Genomic DNA, 22,192 nt, shown 5'->3' with positions numbered 1-22,192 from the left:
AAATAAGTCAGGCAGAGAAAGACAAATAGGATATGGTTTCAGTCAGATGTGGAATTTAAGGGAAAAAAGCAAAGAAAAATGAGACAAAACAAAGAAGCTTAAATACAGAGAATAAACTGGTGGTTGACAGAGAGGAGGTGGGTAGGGGGATGGGAGAAATAAAGGAGATGAAGAGTACACTTGTCATGAGCACTAAGTAATGTACAGAAGTGTTGAATCACTATATTGTACACCTGAAACTAATATAACATGTTAATTATACTTGAATAAAAATTAAAAAACAAAAAACAAAAAACAAAATAAAGGTCTCAGTTATCTATGTCAACCATTTTTGGGTAAAAATGTCCTCTACTAAGTTCTCAAAGTAGCCTTTGCTAGCTTCTTAAAATATACACAAATCAGAAAAAGATTGAAACTCACAATACCATCACCAACAGCCTAACTGCTAAAATCTGGGAAGAATCTTAAGTACAGAGCAGAAGGAGCTGGATTGAGAAAGAGCTGTCAGGGCTATGTTTCTTTGTATATCCAGTCCTAACTCTGGAGAAGATGTGCATGTGTTTTGATTGGGTGACAAACATAATGCAGTTAAGGTAGCTATCTTAATTTTGAGGTAGATTAAACAGTGGTCTTATGAAATTCAGAAGAAAGCAGAGACAGGAAACAATGGGATCGTATGAGGGAAATGTACAAAAGAGTGTTGTATGCTGGAAGAACATGTCATGTCATGTTACAAAGTACCAGTCACCCTCACACCCCTCACTCCACCAACCTGACCACCATCCCTCCTCAAGATGTTTGTACGTGAGAATAACATCGGGGTTCCCTTGTACGATGAACAGTACTGCTGGCACTAGTAATTGATTCCACAAGGTACCTCACGTCAGTCTAACCAAGTGTCTTTACAGAAATAACTCCATGCATGAAAAGAATATGTCTTGGACACCATGACATACAAATTATCTTTAACACATGATATTTTTTCCTATCACTGAAACACACAGGTAGGTCCCCACTGCAGCAGCCAGATTGAGTTGTCTTACTTAAGACTAGAAACAAGGGAGGAAGGAGGAGTAACTAAAACCCCACTAACATTTGCGAGCTCCTACAGGGTCAAGTTCTTTCCTTGAGTGTATCACTTTACCCAAACGGCAGTCTGTCACTTTTCTGTAGGCTTGTGCTGACCGTCACTTTCTGCCATCTGTTTTAGACATGCAGCCATGTCACCACGACAACTAAATGATTCTTTTTTCCTCCTCATTCTCACATCTGCTTGCTGAAAAATAAGTTTCATTTCATTGTATCAGAGTATCATTTGTCAATCTAGATCCTTCAACTTCTCTTTCTGATTAATTCTGGCTTTTCAAAAATGTATTAACTCTACCCTTTCCATTTTTCTCTAACATTAGTAATTTGGCAAATTCATTGCTCACCATTGCATATAAGTTGCACTATTTTGTAAGTTTATATTTCATACAATGCAACAGTGACTAATAAAGAGAGTGGGAAGTTTGGAAATCTTAGTGGGTTCCACTCAAAACAAGAACTGGATTTTGATGCCTACCACGTTTCCTTAATCCAACTAAGGTTCTATGATGGTAGCTTGATAAGCAAAAACAAAACAAAACAAAAGAACCTTAGCAGGTGTGACAGAGTGACTTGAAAGGGATGATTTTGTGTTATTTTTAATGCCATAACTTAATTCTTTTATTTAAATGCTAATCGATTGTCCAAGCACAACCTTCTAGTGGCAGAATCAATTTCAATAATGATGCTGACGGCTGCAATATGATCAACTGAAGCCTCTACCACTTGGTACAAAAGGAGTGGAGACGATAGGCAGCTCATTAATCATTTATCCCAGAGATGAATGTGTTCAGTTGCTGATACGGGGCTGTGGGGGAATGCTGCCAAAATGAGAAATGTCAATTGTCAGGCCTCATGCATAATAACAGTGGAACTATTTTTAAGCTTCTTTGAAGATTAAAGTTATGCTCTTTTTCCCTACAGTTCCGTCACATATGCTTGGCAATTTTGTTCTATGAGAATTCACTTTCACTGCTCAGATGTCTCTGCTTGAGAAAATATATACCACTCAAAATCTAGCATGAGATATCAGAAGTTATTTAGAAATCTGTAGAATTTCACATAGTGGAAAGAACTCTAAAAGAATAGAGATGTACAAGAGGCAAACCAGGAGAGGTATTGAGTAACTTCTTGGCTAATTTCTTCCCCATAGGATGTGTTTTGTCAGAAAGGATGATACATGATTTTAATTTCTCGGGTCCCCAGAAAGAACATATTCTATAACTGATATAACAGTTTCTGAAACAGAGATAACAGAATTCAATAAAATAGACTTTAAAAAGTATTTGTTCACTAAGTTAGGTGAATGATATTACCAAAACAATAGTTGTAGCAAATTACCTCAAGGATCTGCCTCCAGAAATCTCCAATTTGCGTCTAATCCTTCCAGTAGAAAAATAATGTTCCCTGCCTGGAGGAGTATTCTTTTTTAGAAGCCAGCCGATCTCAGCATTCACTGAGTCATACTCACTTTTCCAAAAGGAATTTCATGTATTTCAGACGTCTATCTATTTTTAAAAAGTCAGTTTGTTTTAAGAGTCACATACCACTTTTGAAGAATGGAAGGGAAAGATAAGATTTAAGATGAGAAAATGTATTATTTTTGCAAGACATACTTCTCTCACATCTATCAAGCTGCAGAATGTTTTATACATTAATTATACATTTTTGTTTTATACATTAATTATACATCTTCATCTACTTTGGGAACATTTATCATAAAGATACATATCCATTGTTTAACAAATATTACGTGTACTCGCTTAATGGAGAATACAAATTTCCACATTGATAGAGAAAATCATTTTCTTAATGTTTATTTTTTAAGAGACAGAGACAGAGAGAGGGAGCAAGTGGGGGAGGGACAGTGAGGGAGAGAAACACAGAATCTGAAGCAGGGTCCAGGCTCTGAGCTGTCAGCACACAGCCCTATGCCAGGCTCGAACTCAGGAACAGTGAGATCATGACCCAAGCCAAAATTGTACACTTAACTGCCTGAGCCACCCAGGCACCCCCAAAATAATTTTTTGACATAACTAATTATATGTAGCACAAGAACTTTGCACCAATTTTTACTATGGTTATCAAATTACTTGCTACTAAAAAGATAGTTTCACCATGTTTAATAGTGCAACTTCTTAAACTATCATCAGCAAAATATGTGGCTGCAATGTGATATAAATCTGAGTAAGCATGCATGCTTTCTGACATTTGCTATTTCAAACTTGAGACTTCCTTGCATATACACCCACGTACACCAGCCCCCACACATACGTTTGTATATATAAATGGAGCCATATAAATATTAGCTAGTAATTTAGTTATTTGCTAAATAGAAAGATGTAAGACCAACAGTTTGCATGAATTCTTACACAAATGTCCATTTCAAGTTTCTGAGACATTAACTTCTTCAAATGCTCCAGACTACTTTGTCTCTATGACTTCATATTTAAGGGCCCAAATACTTCCTATATCTGAATTTCCAGTTATGAAATTATGTTAAGGCAACAACATGCTTTTCATAAATTTAATGATGAAAGATCACATGTGCCAAATTATTATTACTGCCGTGACTTCTGACATTACATAACTTACATACATCACCAAACTTCAAAGACTTGGGGTGCTTCCTGACACTTTCCTTGTCTTCACGGCCACATGCAGTGTTTTTAGCAAAACATTTCAGAACCCTGGATGGTTAGTAGATCAGTATGAAAATTACATTTTTGAAAAATGGTACAGACCAACTCTACTTCATTAATTTCTAATTCGAAAACAATTTTGAGAGTCCAAAATGGGAAAACAAAATAAACTGACCTCCTTTTTTGGCCTGTAAGAAGAGATAAGATGGTAAAATGATACTTCACAGCAACAATAAATATTAACCTGAATAGATTGTGGAGTCTGCTGAAAATTATGCTATGTCTACCATTTCCCATTAGACATCAGTTCCTCCAAGGCAACTCATGGTACTCAACAATCGTTTGAAATCATAACCTTCAATGGTGTCCATTACACCAAGGCACACAAAAAACATAGAGGACCAGGTTCCTGCCACAGGCCTACAGCCAAAACAGAGGAATCAGGAAACCTCATGAGAAAGACCTAGGAGAGAAAATGCTGAAATAAAGTCATTATGTACCACCAAATCAGGGAAATCAGAAATATTTTATGGATCTATTTCCCAATGTGCTAAATGGAAGACAAGATGCACTATTCCCAAATGCAATGAGAAATAAGATTAAGAGAAAAATCCACATCTTTGTGTTATTCCTACATATTACTGTAAAATATGAAATCTAAAAAAATGCTTTCAATACTAATTTTCATAATACCTTATATCAAGTTTCTTCACCTCTCAGAATAACTCCCCATATTTGATTGTTATCATAACAAGATACCACACCATGGTTAACTTTTACAAAAGGCAGTAATGTGTGTGTGATATGCACATTCATTTGTACATTTATCATTATTATAAAAAACTAGAGGATACAGATAAGCAAAAAGGAAAAGGTCACTTAAAATCCCACTCTTGAGTAATGAACACAGTTAAAATTTTTGTAAATATTCCTGTTCCATGCCAATATATTTATACGCTATACATACTAAAACTTGCCTTTCCCTTCACTAATACCTCATGAATCTTCCTTGGTCAATAAAAAATATCTATACTATTTGAATAGTTTGTCACTATTCCACTGGACATAACAACTTCTTTACTCTTAGTTTTATCAGTTTTTTAAAGTTCTTATTATAAACAATACTGTAATGAACCACTTCCTAGAAACATACATCCTTGTGCCCTTATCTAATCTATCCCTCAGAAATATTCCCATATATTTGACATATACTACGTCAAAGGGTGTGAACTTTAAGGCTTTTGATACAAATTGCTCACATATCCTTATGAACACTTGTATTGATATATACTCTCACAAACTATTATCTGAGAATGTTCCTTTCCCACATCCATGAAAATGCACATTATTCTTTTTAATCTAGGCAGGCAGGTGAGCAGTATCCTATTGTTTTAATTAGCATTAATTTCGGATTCAACATTTATGTCTATTGGCCATTGCAATTTATTTTGCCTATACAAGTTCTTGATCATTTATCTATTGGTTGGGTCTTTCATGAATTTGTGAATGTTCTTTATGAATTAAGGGTATTTGTCAGGCATGTTGTAGTTCATCTGTTTGCTTGCCTTTTAACTATTATTGGTTTCCTGCCACACCAAACTTTAAGGACTTGGAAAAAAACAGGGTGTGCCTCTTTGGGCTTTCCTCTTCTGCACTGCTATGTGCAAAACCAGTGGTGACATCAGGATCCTTGTTTTATTCCTGTCCATAAATGGGCAAGAATTCAATATTTCTCCACTAGGCATGATGCCGGCTGTTTGAGACAGACAGTAAAACAGAAGGGAAACAATGGAGGAAAAACACTTCCTTTTCATGATAATAATTAAGTCTAAAAAACAAACTGGGAATAAATTTTTGAATTTTATCAAATGTCTTTTACATTGAATGAGCTATTAACTTCGTGTTTTGATATTAATACTAAATAAAACCTTTCTTTGTCATAGCGCATTTTCTTATATACAGCTCAAAAGTAGTACATAGAAGTATAAAATAGTAATTAAAAGTACAGACTGTGGCTCTGCTATTTACTAGCTGTGTAACCTAACACAGTGACATTGTGTCCCTGTATCTCAACTGCCTCATGTGCAGCTTGGGAACACTAATAGTACACCTGCCTCCCAGGGCTACTGTGCGGATCGAACAGGATAATGTGCATGGAACACGGCACATAAATAAGCACCAACAGTAACTATTACTATATACTGTTGGACTTAATATTCACTTTACTTATTATGAATTTATCATGTACATTCCTAAGTGAAATCAGTTGTTTAAGCAATCCATGTTATTTGATCTCTGGATTACATTAGCTTTCAAAAAACATTTGAGAAGCTTTCCTTCAGTCTCTATGCTCAGGAAAAATTTATAGTTTATCAAAATATTTCTGTAAAATGCTGCTTTGTATATCAGCCAAATAACCTACAAGATTTTCAGGCAAGAGAGAAAATAGGCAGATAATGTAATGGAAGGAGTTAGAGTAGCAAACAGGAGATCAGCTGTTGGGTAGCCCCATCTCTGCCATGGCCGTTTGAATTCCAAGTAGAAGGTAAGGATGCTGATCTAACACCTAACGTGTCTCTCCTCCCTCTGCGATGCCTCTGAGCAGACGGTTGACATGGACAACTAATTAGTTCCCAACTTGTTTTAATTACAGCTACCCCAAGGGAGAAAAAAAAAACCTCACAGTAGACTTCCATTTTATTACTACTACCCACCCCAACATTTTAACTGAAATGAATATTTAAGTGTAATGAAATAGCAGAAAATACATTACACAGAAATTACACAGAAATAATGATGGATATGTTCTCCTAGACAAGACCAGGATTTAAGAGTTGAATATGGATACAAAAACTCAAGTTTTCAAGAATTACCAGTCAGCTGTCCAGATGTACTGAAAATTTAATTTCAATCGTTGGGGTCACCCCTGTATCACCTCAAATTCCTAGATGGTTGTTTGAAGGATTTCCTCTAAAAGCAAAAAGTATTATTCTAAATACAGTATAAACAAAAGTAGGTAAGTCCACCTCAAAAAAAAGTCCTAATTTATCCAGATTCAGAAAATAAGCTCTTGGGAAATTTTTACTCCTTAGAGTAAAATTATACTTTGTTTAAATTATACTATATTCAATTAAAAAGACAAATGAGTAACCAATAAAGATGAAAGTAACAATAACTATTAATCACTACTTTTTAGAGAAACTTAGTATGTGACAGGGATACAGGACTTCACGTTTATTTCATCACTTAATGCTCCTAACCACCCTATGAAAAATTTTGTACCTTTTAACATAAGAAGACATTGAGGCTCAAAAAGGGCAAGTCATTTGGCCACTAGACTGGGGCTAGGATTATAATCTAAGTTTCAATGCCCATACCTTTAGTATTTGCAGTCAAATGAGTAGCTGAAATTAAATTTGTCCCTATAATTACATTCAGAACTAGATTTCTTCTAACTCTAATACTTACCAATGACAATGGAAAGGTACTTTTAAAATATACCATTTTAAAGAATAACCATCCTGGAAAGCATATTAGACTGAAAAAGTACCTAAAGAAATGTTACTTCTAAGATTAGGTATCAAATTTGCCATCAAAATAAGTATGATTATTATTTTATTGGATTATTTGTAAAGGAGTCAAAGAGAAATTCTAGATTAGACATGCTGACTTCAACCCAAATTTATTCAATTTTTTAAAAAGTAATAAAAACATTTTTATTAAACACTTCTACTGAACATGTTTAGGTAAAATACCTTGAGTTTATAATCCCAAATACCAGTGACTAGTAATATAAAATGGAAAAATAATTTGAATCTACTTTCATGGTCCACATACAATGAAATGCAAAACAAATATAACAGACATATGAATATTTGGGCTTCATAGAAACTATCAGGAGACTGACACAGACATAAATAATCTTAAAAATGACACCCTATATGATTACAGCAGATTATTTATATACTAAATATTGTTTTATTATATTTTATTTCCCAAAATTATAAATATTTTAGGTATAACCCTATTATAAATATAAATTCAATAATTCTATCAAACTTCAGTTAAGGAAAATGAAAATGTATTATGATAGTTTGACATTACTTAAAGCTGACTTGGCAAAGTAAATTTGAAAGGAACCCTTCAACTGAAGCAATTTTCAAGATAAAGATAAAGGGTATATTTAAGTAAAATAAAGTCAGGAAGATTTACTTAAAAGAAGACTGGAAAAAGTCCCCGTTATAGAAATCTTTGTAAAAAAAAAAATTCTTTCAATTTCAAAGAAGACTGTCATCTAGGTAAGTGTTTACAGTAGATATGCAATAGATATACAATGTTTTCCCTAAAAAGGGTCTTTTGTACCAGATCTCAAAGTAAAAAATAAATAGAATCCACTTTTGTTCAGTATTTAGGTAATACCTCAAACTAATAGAATAAATATTAATTCTCCCAAGTATAATTGCTAGCATGAAAGCTCTGAAAATTCTTTAGCTTAAGATATTTTTTTCTCCAAAATCTATACCATAATTAAGTTTTATGCTTACTTTATCTATGAATACAGCTTCAACTACGAAATTCAATATTCTGCATATATCAGATAACAGAGAAGCATGCTACAAACCTTTGTTATTTCCTTCCCAGCTATCTAGCTATGAAAAGGGAAAGAATAAAATTTTTAAAGAAAGTTCCAGATTTTGCCCAAATATAATTTTTAGAAACTTACATTTAAATATAATTATCTCCAAAGTGACTCTGCTTTCCATAACCTTAGAAAAAACAGGGTATTCCAAAATAGGAGGGAATTTGACAGTGGGACATACTGAAGTAAAGGAAGTTGAGTGGCTGGTCACATATAATCTTGCATAGACGTAGTGTTCGGTAAAATGCTCGCAGATTATGGGCGTAAGATGATCAGCTAGAAGGGAGAGAATCTTTGAAGACAAATGAGAACACTGGAAAACAAAAGGCTAAAAAATTTCAGAACCCTGAAATGGTACATATTTTTCTCTTCAGATGAGAAAAAGTATTAAGATACATTCTCAATGTTGGCTTTTCTTAGGAAGACAATAATGATGTGCCAAAAGATTTCTTATCTTGAAATGAAAGTGTATGAAGGAATAGACTCCTTAAAACATATATACCGACCATACCTTGATGAAATTTATTCTCCACTGTAAAGTAAGAGCTCTCCAATTCTAAGGGTAAAAATTGGTCATTTTATTCTACTTTAAAAGTTATATAGATTTTACTGAAAAGACACCTAATTTCAGCATAGAAGATACAGGTTCAAGGTCTGTTCTTGATTATTCCAAAAACTCTGCTTGCAAAGTGTTCATAATTTTGACAAACGCTATAAAACTCTTCACAATGAACTTTTCCAACCTACTGAACAGAATTCATGCCCACACTCTGTTCGCTTGAGCAGCATTTGTCTCTGTGAAGCACATCAAAATCACTCAAACATCAAATTGCTGATTTGATAGAATGATTTATTTTCCCATTACAGGAAAGTCATGAGTGACTTGTTCTGAGGTACGTTTTTGAGCTATGAAGGACATCTATTAGAAAGCTCCACACTTGAAGGTTTCTCTTTAGATGATAACATTTTATGGCTGGACAGTCTCTGCAGGTACCAGATTTCCTGTTGTATCCAACTGCATACATTTACATGTGCATGCAGAAACGGGACACTCTGCATGGTCCCTAAAAAAAATAGGTCAAGTAACAATTAAAAATCTAAATTAAGCATATACATACATACATTTATCTATATACCTATCTGTATGTAGAATACAATTTTCAAAGTGGTATTTGTAAAAACACAGGCATTAAAACCCAAAGAATTAGATTAAAAATGACTGACAAGTTGAACTGGGAAGAAAGTTACTGAAAAGTGAATAGCTTTACCTTTTAAATATAGAACAAGATACCTGATTTACAGCTATGAAGTTGATAGGGATATGCTCAGACTTTTAATTAAAGCCAATGTGACAAACTAGATATAAAAGTTATAGCAATGACAAGAAAGGGCCACTGGCACTATTCAAATCCTAAGTTGAGCACAGCATGAGTGTCCAGTGCATCAAGTACATTCTTACTATATAACAAGTTTATTTAGACGATAACTGATATAGTAGTTTGATATATATACTCCATCATTTAATTTCTAATTTCAATTACATACTATGATTGGATATTAGGTAAGTTATAAAAACCTACAAATGTATCTTCTCTCCAAATTCAAACATTTAACCCATACATAATATTAAACTATCTTATATAAGTATTAATTTTATAGTTTAAGATTACATAGGATATTTAATGCTAGAAATGTTGACACCACCTTTGTTAACTCCAGTGACAATGAAAAAGAAATTTATCCTTCGGCTATATAAACCCGAACTATTTAAAAGGCCATCTGCTCTATCTCCTCTAACTAAGAGCCTATTAAAGAAGAAATGTGCTGATTACCTGAACCAGCTAAGCATATGACCAGCATGTCCACCATGCCTGCAATTGTGACACCATGTGAACCAGTTGTTAAATTGAGCTAATTTTTTGTCCTTGCTCAAGTCTACTTTTTCATCTGATTTGGATCCTCCTATGGGTTAAAGAAAAGCATCTTCATTAACTATATCACAAGATTTTATTCAAAGCATTAACTTAAAAGTTATTTCTAAAACTAGGTTAAAATACAAATTATATATCATATTGAAATAGCTATTTTAATGCTACAATCTAGTTTAGACTGAAAAACTATTGAAGAACAAAAGTTTCCTTACATTTTTAAGTCAAAAAAAAAAAAAAAGGAAAATAAATAAATGATCAAACCCACTAAGAAGCAATCTGAATTAACAGCCACAGAAAACAATCAGCTTAAAATCTTCCCATGGAGAAAATACCAAGCCCAGTTTTCAGGTGAGTTCTACTAAACCCTGAATGAACAGGTAATTTTCATCTATACAAACTCTTCCAAAGAATAGGAAAAGAGAGAAAATCTCCCAATATACCTCCTGATGCTGGCATAACCTTGCTAAAAGAAAGTGGACAAAGATAATGTATGAAAGGAAGATTATAGGCCAGTCTCTCTCCTGAACAGACATAAAATCCAAAGGAAAAGAGTAGCAAACAGTATTAATTAGCAATTCTACTTCTAGGTACATACACTAGAGAAACTTATGTACATGCACAAAGGAGTCAAGTTGTATGCAGTAATATTCATAACAAGTATTGTTCACAATAGTAAAAATCTGGAAACAACCAAAGTATCCATCAATAATAGAGTGGAAAAACTGTGTTATAGTCATGAATGGAATACCAAATATTAATGAAATGCGAATAGACTATAGTGACACTCATCAGCATAATTAAAACTAAAAGTGTTGAGCAAAAAAAGGAAGTCAAAGGATATATTCCAGAAGATTCATTCATATGGAATTTAAAATACAGACAAAATCAAACATATGATAGAACTATACAGATAAGCAAGAAACCAAATAACCCACAATTTGGGGCACTAGTTAATATCTAGGGAAGATGAAAGACGTAGGAGTAGGCAGGGAATAATGAGCAAAGGGCTAGTATAGACAATGTTATCTCAGGCAGGCTAGAGGCCTCATTGATGTTTGATTTATTACAGTACATGATATATATATTCCTATCTGTGTTACAGTTCACAAAAAACTTTAAGAAAAATGTTTTATTACACATTCATACTAATACATGTATATTTTCATACACATATTTATAACTTTTAGTACTCAAAAAATGCTCATTCTATTAATTCTGGCCACCTTAATTTTTTTTCATTCTAAAACAGATCAAATTAAAATGTTTTAAGGTCATATATAATTAGAGGCAAGAATAGAAAAAATGAGTTTAATTGAGCAATTGTGTACCTATTAACACAGGATGCTGTGTTCAAAATTTTACCTAGACCATTGCTGGCCACACTTTAATGACCAAAGAGATAGTCTTACAAATTGTTTTTTAAAATATCCATCTGTCTTTGCTTACTGATATTAAGATGAAAGGATGTATATAGATGGTTGAAAAATTTAAGATGTAAATACACTGAAATTCTTCCTAAAACCCTTATAAAAATGATTAACAATGGAAGAGGAGAAAAAGACAAAAAATGTAGACCTTATTTTTTTAATATAGACCTTTTAAAGATAAACTATTTTATATTGTGTACAGTTCATTAGTGATTTTCACTTTGTTTTTGTAACTTCTAAGACACAGAAATCAGACTAAATCCAGAACAGTTTACTCCTTATGGTCCTCTGATGAAGCTGAAAATATTAAGGTCTACCTCAATGCCATGTGAAAAGGTTTCTTAAAGATCACATAGCTTTAGCAAACAATATTATCTGATAAAAGGTTAAAAACCCTTTATAAGAAACTTATATAACTGAACCAGAAAACAAACAGTCCAATGAAAAAAATAAGCAGAGAACCTGAATAGATGTTTTTCCAAAGAAGATATACAAATGGCTCACAGACACATGAAAAGATCAGGGAAATATAAGTCAAAACCACTATGAGACCTGACTCTTGTCAGAATGGCTAGAATCAAAAATATAAAAATAACAAGTGCTGGTGAGGATGTAGAGAAAAGAGAATCCTCATGCACTAGTGGTGGGAATGCAAATGGTACAGCCACTGTGGAAAGCAATATGGAGGTTCCTCAAGAAATTAAAAATAGACGTACTCTATGATCCAGTAATTCCAACATTGGGTATCTACCCAGAGAAAATGAAAACACTAACTCAAAAAGATAGATGCTCTCCTGTGTTTATTGCAGGATTATTTACAAAAGCCAAAACATGGAAGCAAGCTAAGGGTCCATCAATAGATAAATGGATAAGGAAAATGTGGTATACATATACAATGGAATATTATAAGGCCATAAAAAGGATTAGATTTTGCCACTTGGATGTACCTACAGGGTATCAGGGTAAGTGAAACAAATCACACTGAGAAAGACAAATGCCATACAACTCTACTCATAAATGGAATCTAAAAAACATGAATAAACAAAAAAGCAGAATCAGGGATGCCAGGGTGGCTCAGTCAGTTAAATGTCTAACTCTGGATTTCAGCTCAGGTCATGATCTCAGAAGTTTCATGAGTTCAAGCCCCACATAGGCTCTGCACTGACCCTGTACAACCTGCTTGGAATTCTCTCCCTCTCTCTCTCTGTCCCTTCCCTGCTCGAGCTCTCTCTCAAATAAATAAATTTTTTAAATACTCATAAAAATATAGCAGAATCAGATGTATAAATACAGAGAATAAAGCTGACAGTTGCCAGAGGAGGGGATGGGAAGGGTTGGGCAAAATGGGAAGGAGAGAGGAAGATATAGGCCTCCAATAATGAAAGGATTAAGTTACAAGAACAAAGGCAGAACATAAGGAATACAGTCAATGATATTATAATAGTGATGTAACAGGACAGTTGGTAGCTACTCTTGTGGTGAACATAGTATAACATATGAACTTGTCACACATCACTAACTGTACACCTACCTGAAACTTACATAATGTTGTGGGTCAACTATACTCAAAAAAAGATCAAACAGTGTTAACTTTTAAAATATTCAGAGTGAATTACAAAGATAAGTGCTACAGAATAGTTGAGGGAAACTAGGGTTTCGCAGTCAGTAACTACCACTACTATTACTACTAATAAAAAAAAAAGTAAGAAGGAAACTACTACATAATCTAATTTTAAAAAAAGGTGTCACACCTGCACATTAGGCTCTATAAAGGCAGGGATTTTTCTGTTTTGTTCACTGTACTATTTCTAGCACTTAGAACAAGTGTTAAATAGACACTTGTTGAATAAATAATGGTTATAATTCATACTGCTAAATATATTTGTAATTAAACATTATAGTTATAAATATGAAATCATAAGCGTTTATAAATAATCATGTTTTTAATTATAAACTCTACTGAGTTTCAACAGAGTTCCAGTCTTTAAAGCACACCTGAGTATAAAGATCTGTAACCCTGAGTTAAATAAGCTTAGGAAATCTTGGCTGTTTGGATCACAAAGCATGAGGGATGGACGGTATCTCTAACTGTAGGCAAAGCAACAGGGGAATGTGTATACCTCAATCTTTAAACTACCTTGATAGCATTTTATTTCCATTAAGTCCTGTCTTATTTTGCCACTCAGAGTCTTCTGATTTTTCATACTAAAAAAGAATATGCTTATCACAGCTGGCCTTGAAAAACAGGATTTTGAACTATATGGATCTGCTTACATGTCAACCTTTTACAGTCTGGTAAACATATTTTCTCTTCCTTATGATTTTCTTAACATTTTACTTTCTTAACATATACTGTAAGAGTACGGTATAGAATACACAAAGCATACAATATGTTAATTTACTATTCATCTTACCTGTAAGGCTTCCAGTAAGCTACTAGTTGTTCAGTTTGGGGGGAGTCAAAAGTTATACCTGGATTTTTGACTATTCGGAGGTTGGTTCCACTAACCCCCCACCACGTTGTTCAAAGGTCAGCTGTATTTTGTAATTAACTCAGCTCAACAATCCTTTAAAGCCCAGGTTTCCCTAATTTTCCTACACTATTTCCTATTAATCTACTTCCAAGGCCCTTGCAGCTGCTAGTTCCCGTCCGCTCTCTGCACTAACCCTCACTACTCTCCTTCCCCTTGTTTATGCTTTCTCCTCTTTGTCTACAACCTGGGAAGGTCTCTCTAAAATCTCCACATATTTAAATCCCCCAAACTTTTTTAAAGGACCACCTTACATGGCATCTTCTTTCTGAAGTTTTCCAAACGTCCTTCAAACAGAAGTACAACACTTTCTTTCTATAATATTCCTTAATTCAACTCAGAAAGCTAAGTGTGTTTCAGAATACAGAATGCTTGGGATTTTCAGAAAATAGTGAGCAAATACTATGTAACAACTCCAGGAAAGTCTGAGGCAGCATCCTGTAATCAAAGACTGTAACAGCTGTCAGTGCTGAACAGGTTTTTTTTGTCTGTTTACCATATGAGATTACTTTAAATTCATTTTAATAATTTTGGATTGTTGGATCATTTGAGAGGTTTTGGAATAGATAGATAAGGGATTCTGGATCATTATTTCTTTTCTCAAAAATATTTATTTTATCCATGCTCATTGTCCACTGTAAGCTCCACAAAAATCTTTCATTCAACTCAGCATGCTGCCTTATCTTAGCAAGTGTTCAAAAATATATCATATAAAAAAATAATATTACTGAAGCAAAACAAGAAAAACATTTCTGAAGCAAATATGGAAAAATGTTAAGATTTTATTAACCTGAGTGCTGAATATTCATTAAATTAACAGTCTCTATAACAGACAGGGTGAAATGTTTTGGGTTTCCTTCAAATTTTAGAAAACTGATTTTACCCTTTCTTACCTATTTCAAAAATAAAAAAGATTGAAAAGCAAATATCTACCAAAGATAATAGCACTCAGGTCATTATGGTTTCCTGAGGTAATGGTGTGAAAGATGTATTAAATTTAACTATTTTTATGTATTCCAGTCCATATAGAACTTCTTTACGCGATATTTTGCCTCATTGTTCTTTCACTGTAGATTTTTAGTCCAAACTATTTTCTATTTACTAGTATTGGGACCATAAAGATGATCAACATGCAATGTATAAAATGAAAATCTTTGAAATTTCAATTAAAACTAATATATAAATTTAAAAATATTATATATCGCCTTTATTTGCTTAAAAGCGGTATCAAACTTGAAAAATAATTACTCAGCCAATGATACCAGAAAATCTCTTTCACAGATGTTAATGTAACAAACAAACTATTTACATGAACCAACTGCAAAGTCAAATGATAAAATTTCATAATTAGAAAGGATCTCCATCTAACACCTTATATGAAAAAGGGATAAAGTAACTCTCAATGTCACAGACGGTCACAGAGGAAGAATAAAACAGGCATTCTGACACCATATCCAGTTCTTTATTATAACAGTGTGCTAAATACTCAAATGTTTTTAATTAAAATTTCTGCCATAGTATAATTTTCAAGTTACATAAATAGCTTGAATATTTCCAGCCATTGGATACATTATATTCAATTATCTACTGTTCTCCAAAATGTTCTCTATATGTTTACCATAAGCAGTAAACAATAATTCTAATATTTCTCACCATTAAAAAATACATATATTTGCTAGGTAACTGACAAATCTAGCAGAAGCAGCACCAAAACCTGGAAGTAAAGGGATCTGACTTCTAGACTAACACTTTCTCTATGTATTTCACAGGTAGATTTTGAAGATTATATAATAGAGAATGTGAAAGTGCTTCAGGACTATCAAAAGCTATTTATGAATACAAGGTACTTGTTAACAGATTAGGGCACACTGACTTTTAAATATAAAATGTGAGGGAACTCTTAGAAAAAGTGATAAGAAAATAGTATAATTATAGGGTTACTTAATAGTTAAACCCTTTTCATGAACTTTAAATTGGCCAGCATTTGTGAGATTACTTGTGATATCATGAAGAGATGATACTCTTAATGTATAGATTTTATAAATTACAAGAAATACAAAACCTTTAAGCCAGCAAAGTGGCTTGCTCTGAGAAATAATATAAACCCAACCTAGTATGTCTTCTATTAAATCAATTACACAAGAATGATTTCAGTTCAGAAAAGTATAGAATTAGGTCATACCAGGACAGCTGGAAACAGGGGTTCCCATATTAATGAGGCAAAGCGCACATCGAGGAAGGGGTTTTCGACAACCAGGGCAGCTTGTGACTTTAGATTTTGTTGGAGAACCGCTGACACCATACTGACTAAAACCTCTGCCCTGATGAGGCACAGTTGAACAGCTGTAGGAGATCGACTTGCCACAAAAATTGCAACTCACAAACACCTACACAAAATGAAAAGAGGAATGAATATAATGCAAACTTCACAAATAAAATATATTCAAAGTTTGAGCCTAACAGATTACTCTTAAATAACTGTTAAACTTTATTTTACATTATAAAATAATTTGTTATCTACTAAGTTTGACTGGCTCTCATTTAAGATTTCCACTTAGCAGTTATGTTATCTGAGTACTTCTCCGTTGCCTCTGTTTAGTTATATTTCTCCTAATACCACTGGTATCTGTAGAAAAATTTGGAAATATTAGATAACAACATTTCAGAAATAACAAAGACTTTAGACTTCACATTGGAACATTATAAAATAATCCATTTTAACTTCTGATCCAAAGTTCAATGATTTAATTTCCTGAACAAAATTTTCTTGTAAAGAGCTAATTTCCTAAGACAAAAGGGGTTAAGGATCCTATAATGTCAAATAGTTAGAATTTTAGAATAATAGCAATAGGAACTGTTCATTTTGCTTTTATATTAAATTCCTAGGCTCTTAAACACTTACAGAGACTAGTAACAAATATGACCACGTAATGCTAGTTTACAAAAACTTCAGTTGTTTTAATATAATCACTAATTTCTCAACTTTCTAAAATAAGAAAATAGCACCATCCAGTGCTCACACTGAGGATATAACTGATATTTAATGTCTGAATTTAGATACGGTGATCTCACATCATGTGCTTTATGTGATAACTGAGCTAAGGATTTTTAATCTAACATTAAAAGAAAAAATATCCATGTTTATTTAGACATATGGATATAAATATATACTGTTAGAGAAAAAAGGAAATTCTGCCTTATTATACATACATAATGCAGAAAATTTTAATATATAAATGGAATTTATAAGATAGTAGAGGGGCACCTGGTGACTAGGTCAGTTAAGCATCTGACTCTTGATTCAGATCAGGTTGTGATCTCACAGTGTGTGGACACTGCACACAGTCTGCTTGGGATTCTCTCTCTCAAAATAAATACATAAACATTTAAAGGTATGTATATATGTGTACACACACACACACACACACACACACGCACATATATGTACAGCATAACAGATTCTGAAAGGGCTTGGAATATACTAGAAAACCTGAGCCCTAGGACTGATTTAGGTTTGCCTAAGATCCTCTAAGCCTGCTGTAGTTTGCTCAGACTAAAGCTCAAACCCTTGAGATATTGTCAGGAATTGGCAGGACTGAAAACACTGGATGGTCAAGGACAGAGTGCAGTCTGGGACAGATAGCGACATCAACAGGAATTTAATATAAGCAAAAGGATGAGCTAATAATAATTTATTAAATTGAACTGTAAATTTACCCAATATGACATGCTATAAACACTTCTATTTGGGGCTGGATTATTAAGTACATGTTACAATTTGATTCTTTCCAAAATAATGTACTTACTTACCTGTGCTAAAGGCTTAGAACTGGGATCCAACTTACTCCTATGAATATCAAACTCAGCTCGTTTGTGCCAAAATCTCCAGGCATCTAATAAATTTCTGTAATTCTCAATCCAGTACTGGACTCTTTCATCTTTAAGAACATCTAAAGGAGAACCCTAAAAAGAAAACACGAGTTAATAGAGTTGTTTAAAAACTTCCTGGGTAAGTCAAAGGATTCCAGGTAACATGTGAGTACATGTCACACACAGAAGAAATAGGCTCCCTTTTTGCCAAAAGTTGATTCCTAATGAGGATACAGATAAAATAACCGATGGAAGCTTCCTTAATTTACTTTAAGCTGGCCTCTACTAATGGCATAAAGATGTACTATATATATTATCATTATACCTGGCCAGAAAAGTGTAATTTTGTATCTCTTATTTAAGTTTAAGGATCCAAGAGTAAACAATTCACCTTCCTACTTGAATACAGTACAAAGTGATGTGAATACTTTGTCCCCAAAACCAAAACCTCTGCATTTGCAAAATCTGTTTACTATCTAATCTAAAAGCATACCTAAATAGCTCCATTACATATAAAATAAGACTGAGTCTGTGCTTTGGATCTGGCAGTGTACTGTGAATGGAGATGCTATTTTTGTATATTTATATCTGAAAGTTAAACCTGTCTATTCTCTCTCTTGCCCTCAATTAAAACACATTTACTACCTTAAAAGTTAACAAACAAACACAACAAAACAAAACCAAACAAAAATGTTCTTCATTCTTTTGTCACTATGCCACAGGATAGAGCAACACTTTCTTTACCTTAAACTTACTTTAGATTTCTTCTCATTACAAACTTCAATTTGTTGCCAGTAAGACTCTTCCTAAAGCTGTATTCTCCCTGGCAGCTGTGACATTTCACATCACCTGTGCTTATTTTGGGTTTTCAGAGAATGCTTTTAGCCCTGTCCAGGATATCTTCCTTAAGTTCACATGATGAAGAAAGTAGAGAAAGTCTCAGCCTCCAATGATGCCATGGGCATCAGTATGAAGCCCAGTTTTCCCAATTTTCGGGAGCCAGACAGAAAAGTAAAATGTTAGAACTTAGCATCTTATGGAAAAAGGGAAAAAAAACAGCTAATAGACTATCTTTTGGCATTCTATCAAAACAGAAGAAGCTTATCTTTTACCTATTAATTAGGTATTAATTTCAATTATCAGAGCTAAGTTCAGCAAAAACAATATATGAAAAACTTCTGACTGACAATTTCACTTCTTAAAAAAGTAAACATCTCCTCTCCTAATAATGACCAAATAGACAGAACTAAATACTAAAAATGAATATAATCCCTAGTTTAAAAAAGAAAATTTACAGAAAAATAAATCTTCATATCCCACACTTTCCATTCCACAGCAGTAAGAATAAACTAAATAAGAATTTGGTCAATTCATATTTGGTAAGTCCTCTCTAGATCTGCCCCAAATAAACCTAAATTTAAGCTCCAACAAAATCTGCAATGTAAACAGTTCAGAGATTATGACTGGAAAGGCTTGAGAAATACCCGGGCTTTCCACAGATCCAAAGTAAGAAAATCTAAGACCAAAGAGATCAACTAATTGAACTTCCAAAAGCATTAACCAACATTCTTCAAGAAAAGATAAAAGAACTCAGATCTCTATAATGTACAATATACAACATCTAGTATTCAAATGAAAAACCACCAGACATAAATAGGTAAATATAGTTCAAAGTCAAGAAAAAAGGCAGTCAACAAAAACTGTATCTAAAATAGCCCAGGATAAGAGAGTTAGCAGGAAAAATCCTAAATGCAACCATTAGATAGATACATGTTCAAAGACTTAAAAGTAGGGTTTTTGTTTTTTGTGTGTTTTGTTCTTTTTTTAATGTTTGTTTATTTATTTTGAGAGAGAGAGAGAGAGAGAGAGTAAGAGAGTGCACTTGTGCATGTGAATGGAGGAAGAGGAGAGAATCCCAAGGAGGCTCCACACTTGGCACAGAGCCCCATCAGGGCTCAATCCCAGGACCACAAGATCATAACCTGAGCCAAAATTGAGTCAGATGCTTAGCTGACTGAGCTACCAACATGCCCCAGGAAAAGTGTTTTAATCAGTATACAGACAAGGATCTGAGTAAAAAATGTAAAATATATAAAAGCTAGGATTCTAGAACTAAACTGTACAAAAGCTGAAATTAAGAATCCCCTGAAAACCTTCTCATCAGGTGACATGAGTCAATGAACAAATCATAGCATTTAAACAATCTGAAGAACTTTGTAATCTAATGAGAAACACTGATTTGCAGATCCAAGAAGCTCAGTGAGCTACAAACAGGACAAAAAGAACGACAACTAAACATCAAGGGTATATTGCTAAAAATCAAAAGCAGCCAAGGCAAAATGAAACATTACACAGGGGAGACAATATTCTCTTCATAAACAATGGAGACCAGAAGACTATGAAACCACATCTTTAAAGTGCTAAAAGAAAGGAAGAGTGAAATAGACATTTTCAGTTAAAATTAAGCTGAGAGAATGTCATCCATTAAACAGTATGACAACAAATGCTAGAGAGAAAGACCAAAGAGAAATTATACAACATGAAATTTGTGTCTATTGGAGGAAACAGTCCCAAGAATGGTAAATAAATAAATAAATATAAAAGTCCATGTTTTCATTCTTCACATAATCTGCATAAAAGACAAGTGACTGTTCAAAGCAAATACAGTAACATTGTTAGCTGGAGTTTATAAGATATATAGAAGTAAAATAATAGGACAAAGGAGGGAGATATTAATTACACTGTTGTAACATCTGAAAAGTGTGAAGTATGGAGCCAAAGTGGCAATGTCAGGTGTGAGGTAAAAAAGAAAAAGTATGAAACATGATGTGTCAGGTGTGAAATGTGAAGTATGAGGGGGTAAAATGCTGACTGATGAGGTAGGGATGCATTATTTTAGACCAAGAGGAATTACTTAAAAAAAAAAAAATTTAAAAAGATAATGAGAGTTAATAGTTAAAAAGCCAATGGGTGAAATGAAACAATGAAATGTTCTATTAGCCCAAAAGAAGGGAGGAAAAGGACAGAAGAACAAAAGGAAGAAGGAAAAATAAGAGAACAAACAGCATGATGGTAGACTTAACTTTGATCATATAAATATAAATGGGGGAAACATCAGAATGGATTTTTTTTAATGTTTTTATCTATTTTTGAGAAAGAGAGAGAGACAGCATGAGCAGAGGAAGAATAGAGAGAGAGAGGGAGACACAGAATCCAAAGCAGGCTCCAGGCTCCGAAATGTCGGCACAGAGCCCGACCCAGGGCTCAAAGTCACAAACCGTGAGATCATGACCTGAGCTGAAGTCTGACGCTCAACCAACTGAGCCACCCAGGTGCCCCCAGAATGGATTTTTAAAAAGCAAGATCCAATTATACACTGTCTGCACATTAAATATATTTTATAAATCTTAAGAAGTTATCAACTCATTCATACTTGGTAGCCATATTCCTCCAGTGTGATTTAACAGATGTAATCTCATTTCAGCAGGAAAAAAGCATTATCTTACAGAAAGACACCTTTTCTTCCATGGGCAGTGGCCTGATATGTTGGTTAAGTATGTTATAGTGTGATTTGTCGGCCAGTATTTACATTTGTTCCTGAGAAGGGAGGGTGGGAGGCGGGGCATTTTACTACATTTACCCAGTACACGGCACACTGTCATATTGTATGAAGGGACGGGGACAGGATAGAGGACACCATGAAAGGGGAAGAAGAGTTGGAGGGCTATAGGAGGTCTCTGGGAAATGCTCTAAATTTTCACAGTATTTCTATCAAAAGTAAAGCAGAAGGAAACCTTTGCCAGAAATCTGTTTTTAAATGCTGGACAGTAAAAACAGAGTAAACTGATGAACTGGTTACCCCAAATCATGCCCGCTAATAACAAAAAATGAAAATGAGAGTTAAGAGAGTTGTGATAAAACTTGCCTTCTGCACCTCAAGTGAAACTATAGTTCAGTTCAGAGAAAGACAATCTCTTTTGCAAAAGGTATAATTTTGTCAACTGGAGAAAACAGAGAGGTTTCTCTGCTCCATTTGAACTTTATACAATTCAACACCGAAACTTCC

At 33.7% G+C, this 22,192-nt stretch overlaps 1 protein-coding gene across 3 annotated transcripts in view; it reads right to left on the bottom strand.

Moving 5' to 3' along the window:
- Positions 1-8,924: 8,924 nt before the first annotated feature.
- Positions 8,925-22,192, bottom strand: part of MIOS (meiosis regulator for oocyte development) — a 44,788-nt gene continuing 31,520 nt past the window's right edge. For all 3 annotated transcript variants that reach the window (XM_029929395.1, XM_029929412.1, XM_029929403.1), the window contains 4 exons: positions 18,067-18,219; positions 16,439-16,643; positions 10,200-10,329; positions 8,925-9,431 (listed from right to left, as the gene is read on the bottom strand). In XM_029929395.1, coding sequence (XP_029785255.1) covers positions 9,335-9,431; positions 10,200-10,329; positions 16,439-16,643; positions 18,067-18,219 — 585 coding nt within the window. In that variant the 3' untranslated portion in view covers positions 8,925-9,334. The remainder of the gene's footprint in view (positions 9,432-10,199; positions 10,330-16,438; positions 16,644-18,066; positions 18,220-22,192) is intronic.

The sequence above is a fragment of the Suricata suricatta genome, chromosome 2, assembly GCF_006229205.1.
Source record: "Suricata suricatta isolate VVHF042 chromosome 2, meerkat_22Aug2017_6uvM2_HiC, whole genome shotgun sequence".
NCBI lineage: Eukaryota > Metazoa > Chordata > Mammalia > Carnivora > Herpestidae > Suricata > Suricata suricatta.
Note: the sequence above shows the minus strand (reverse complement) of the source record. Positions and strands in the feature narration are given on the sequence as shown.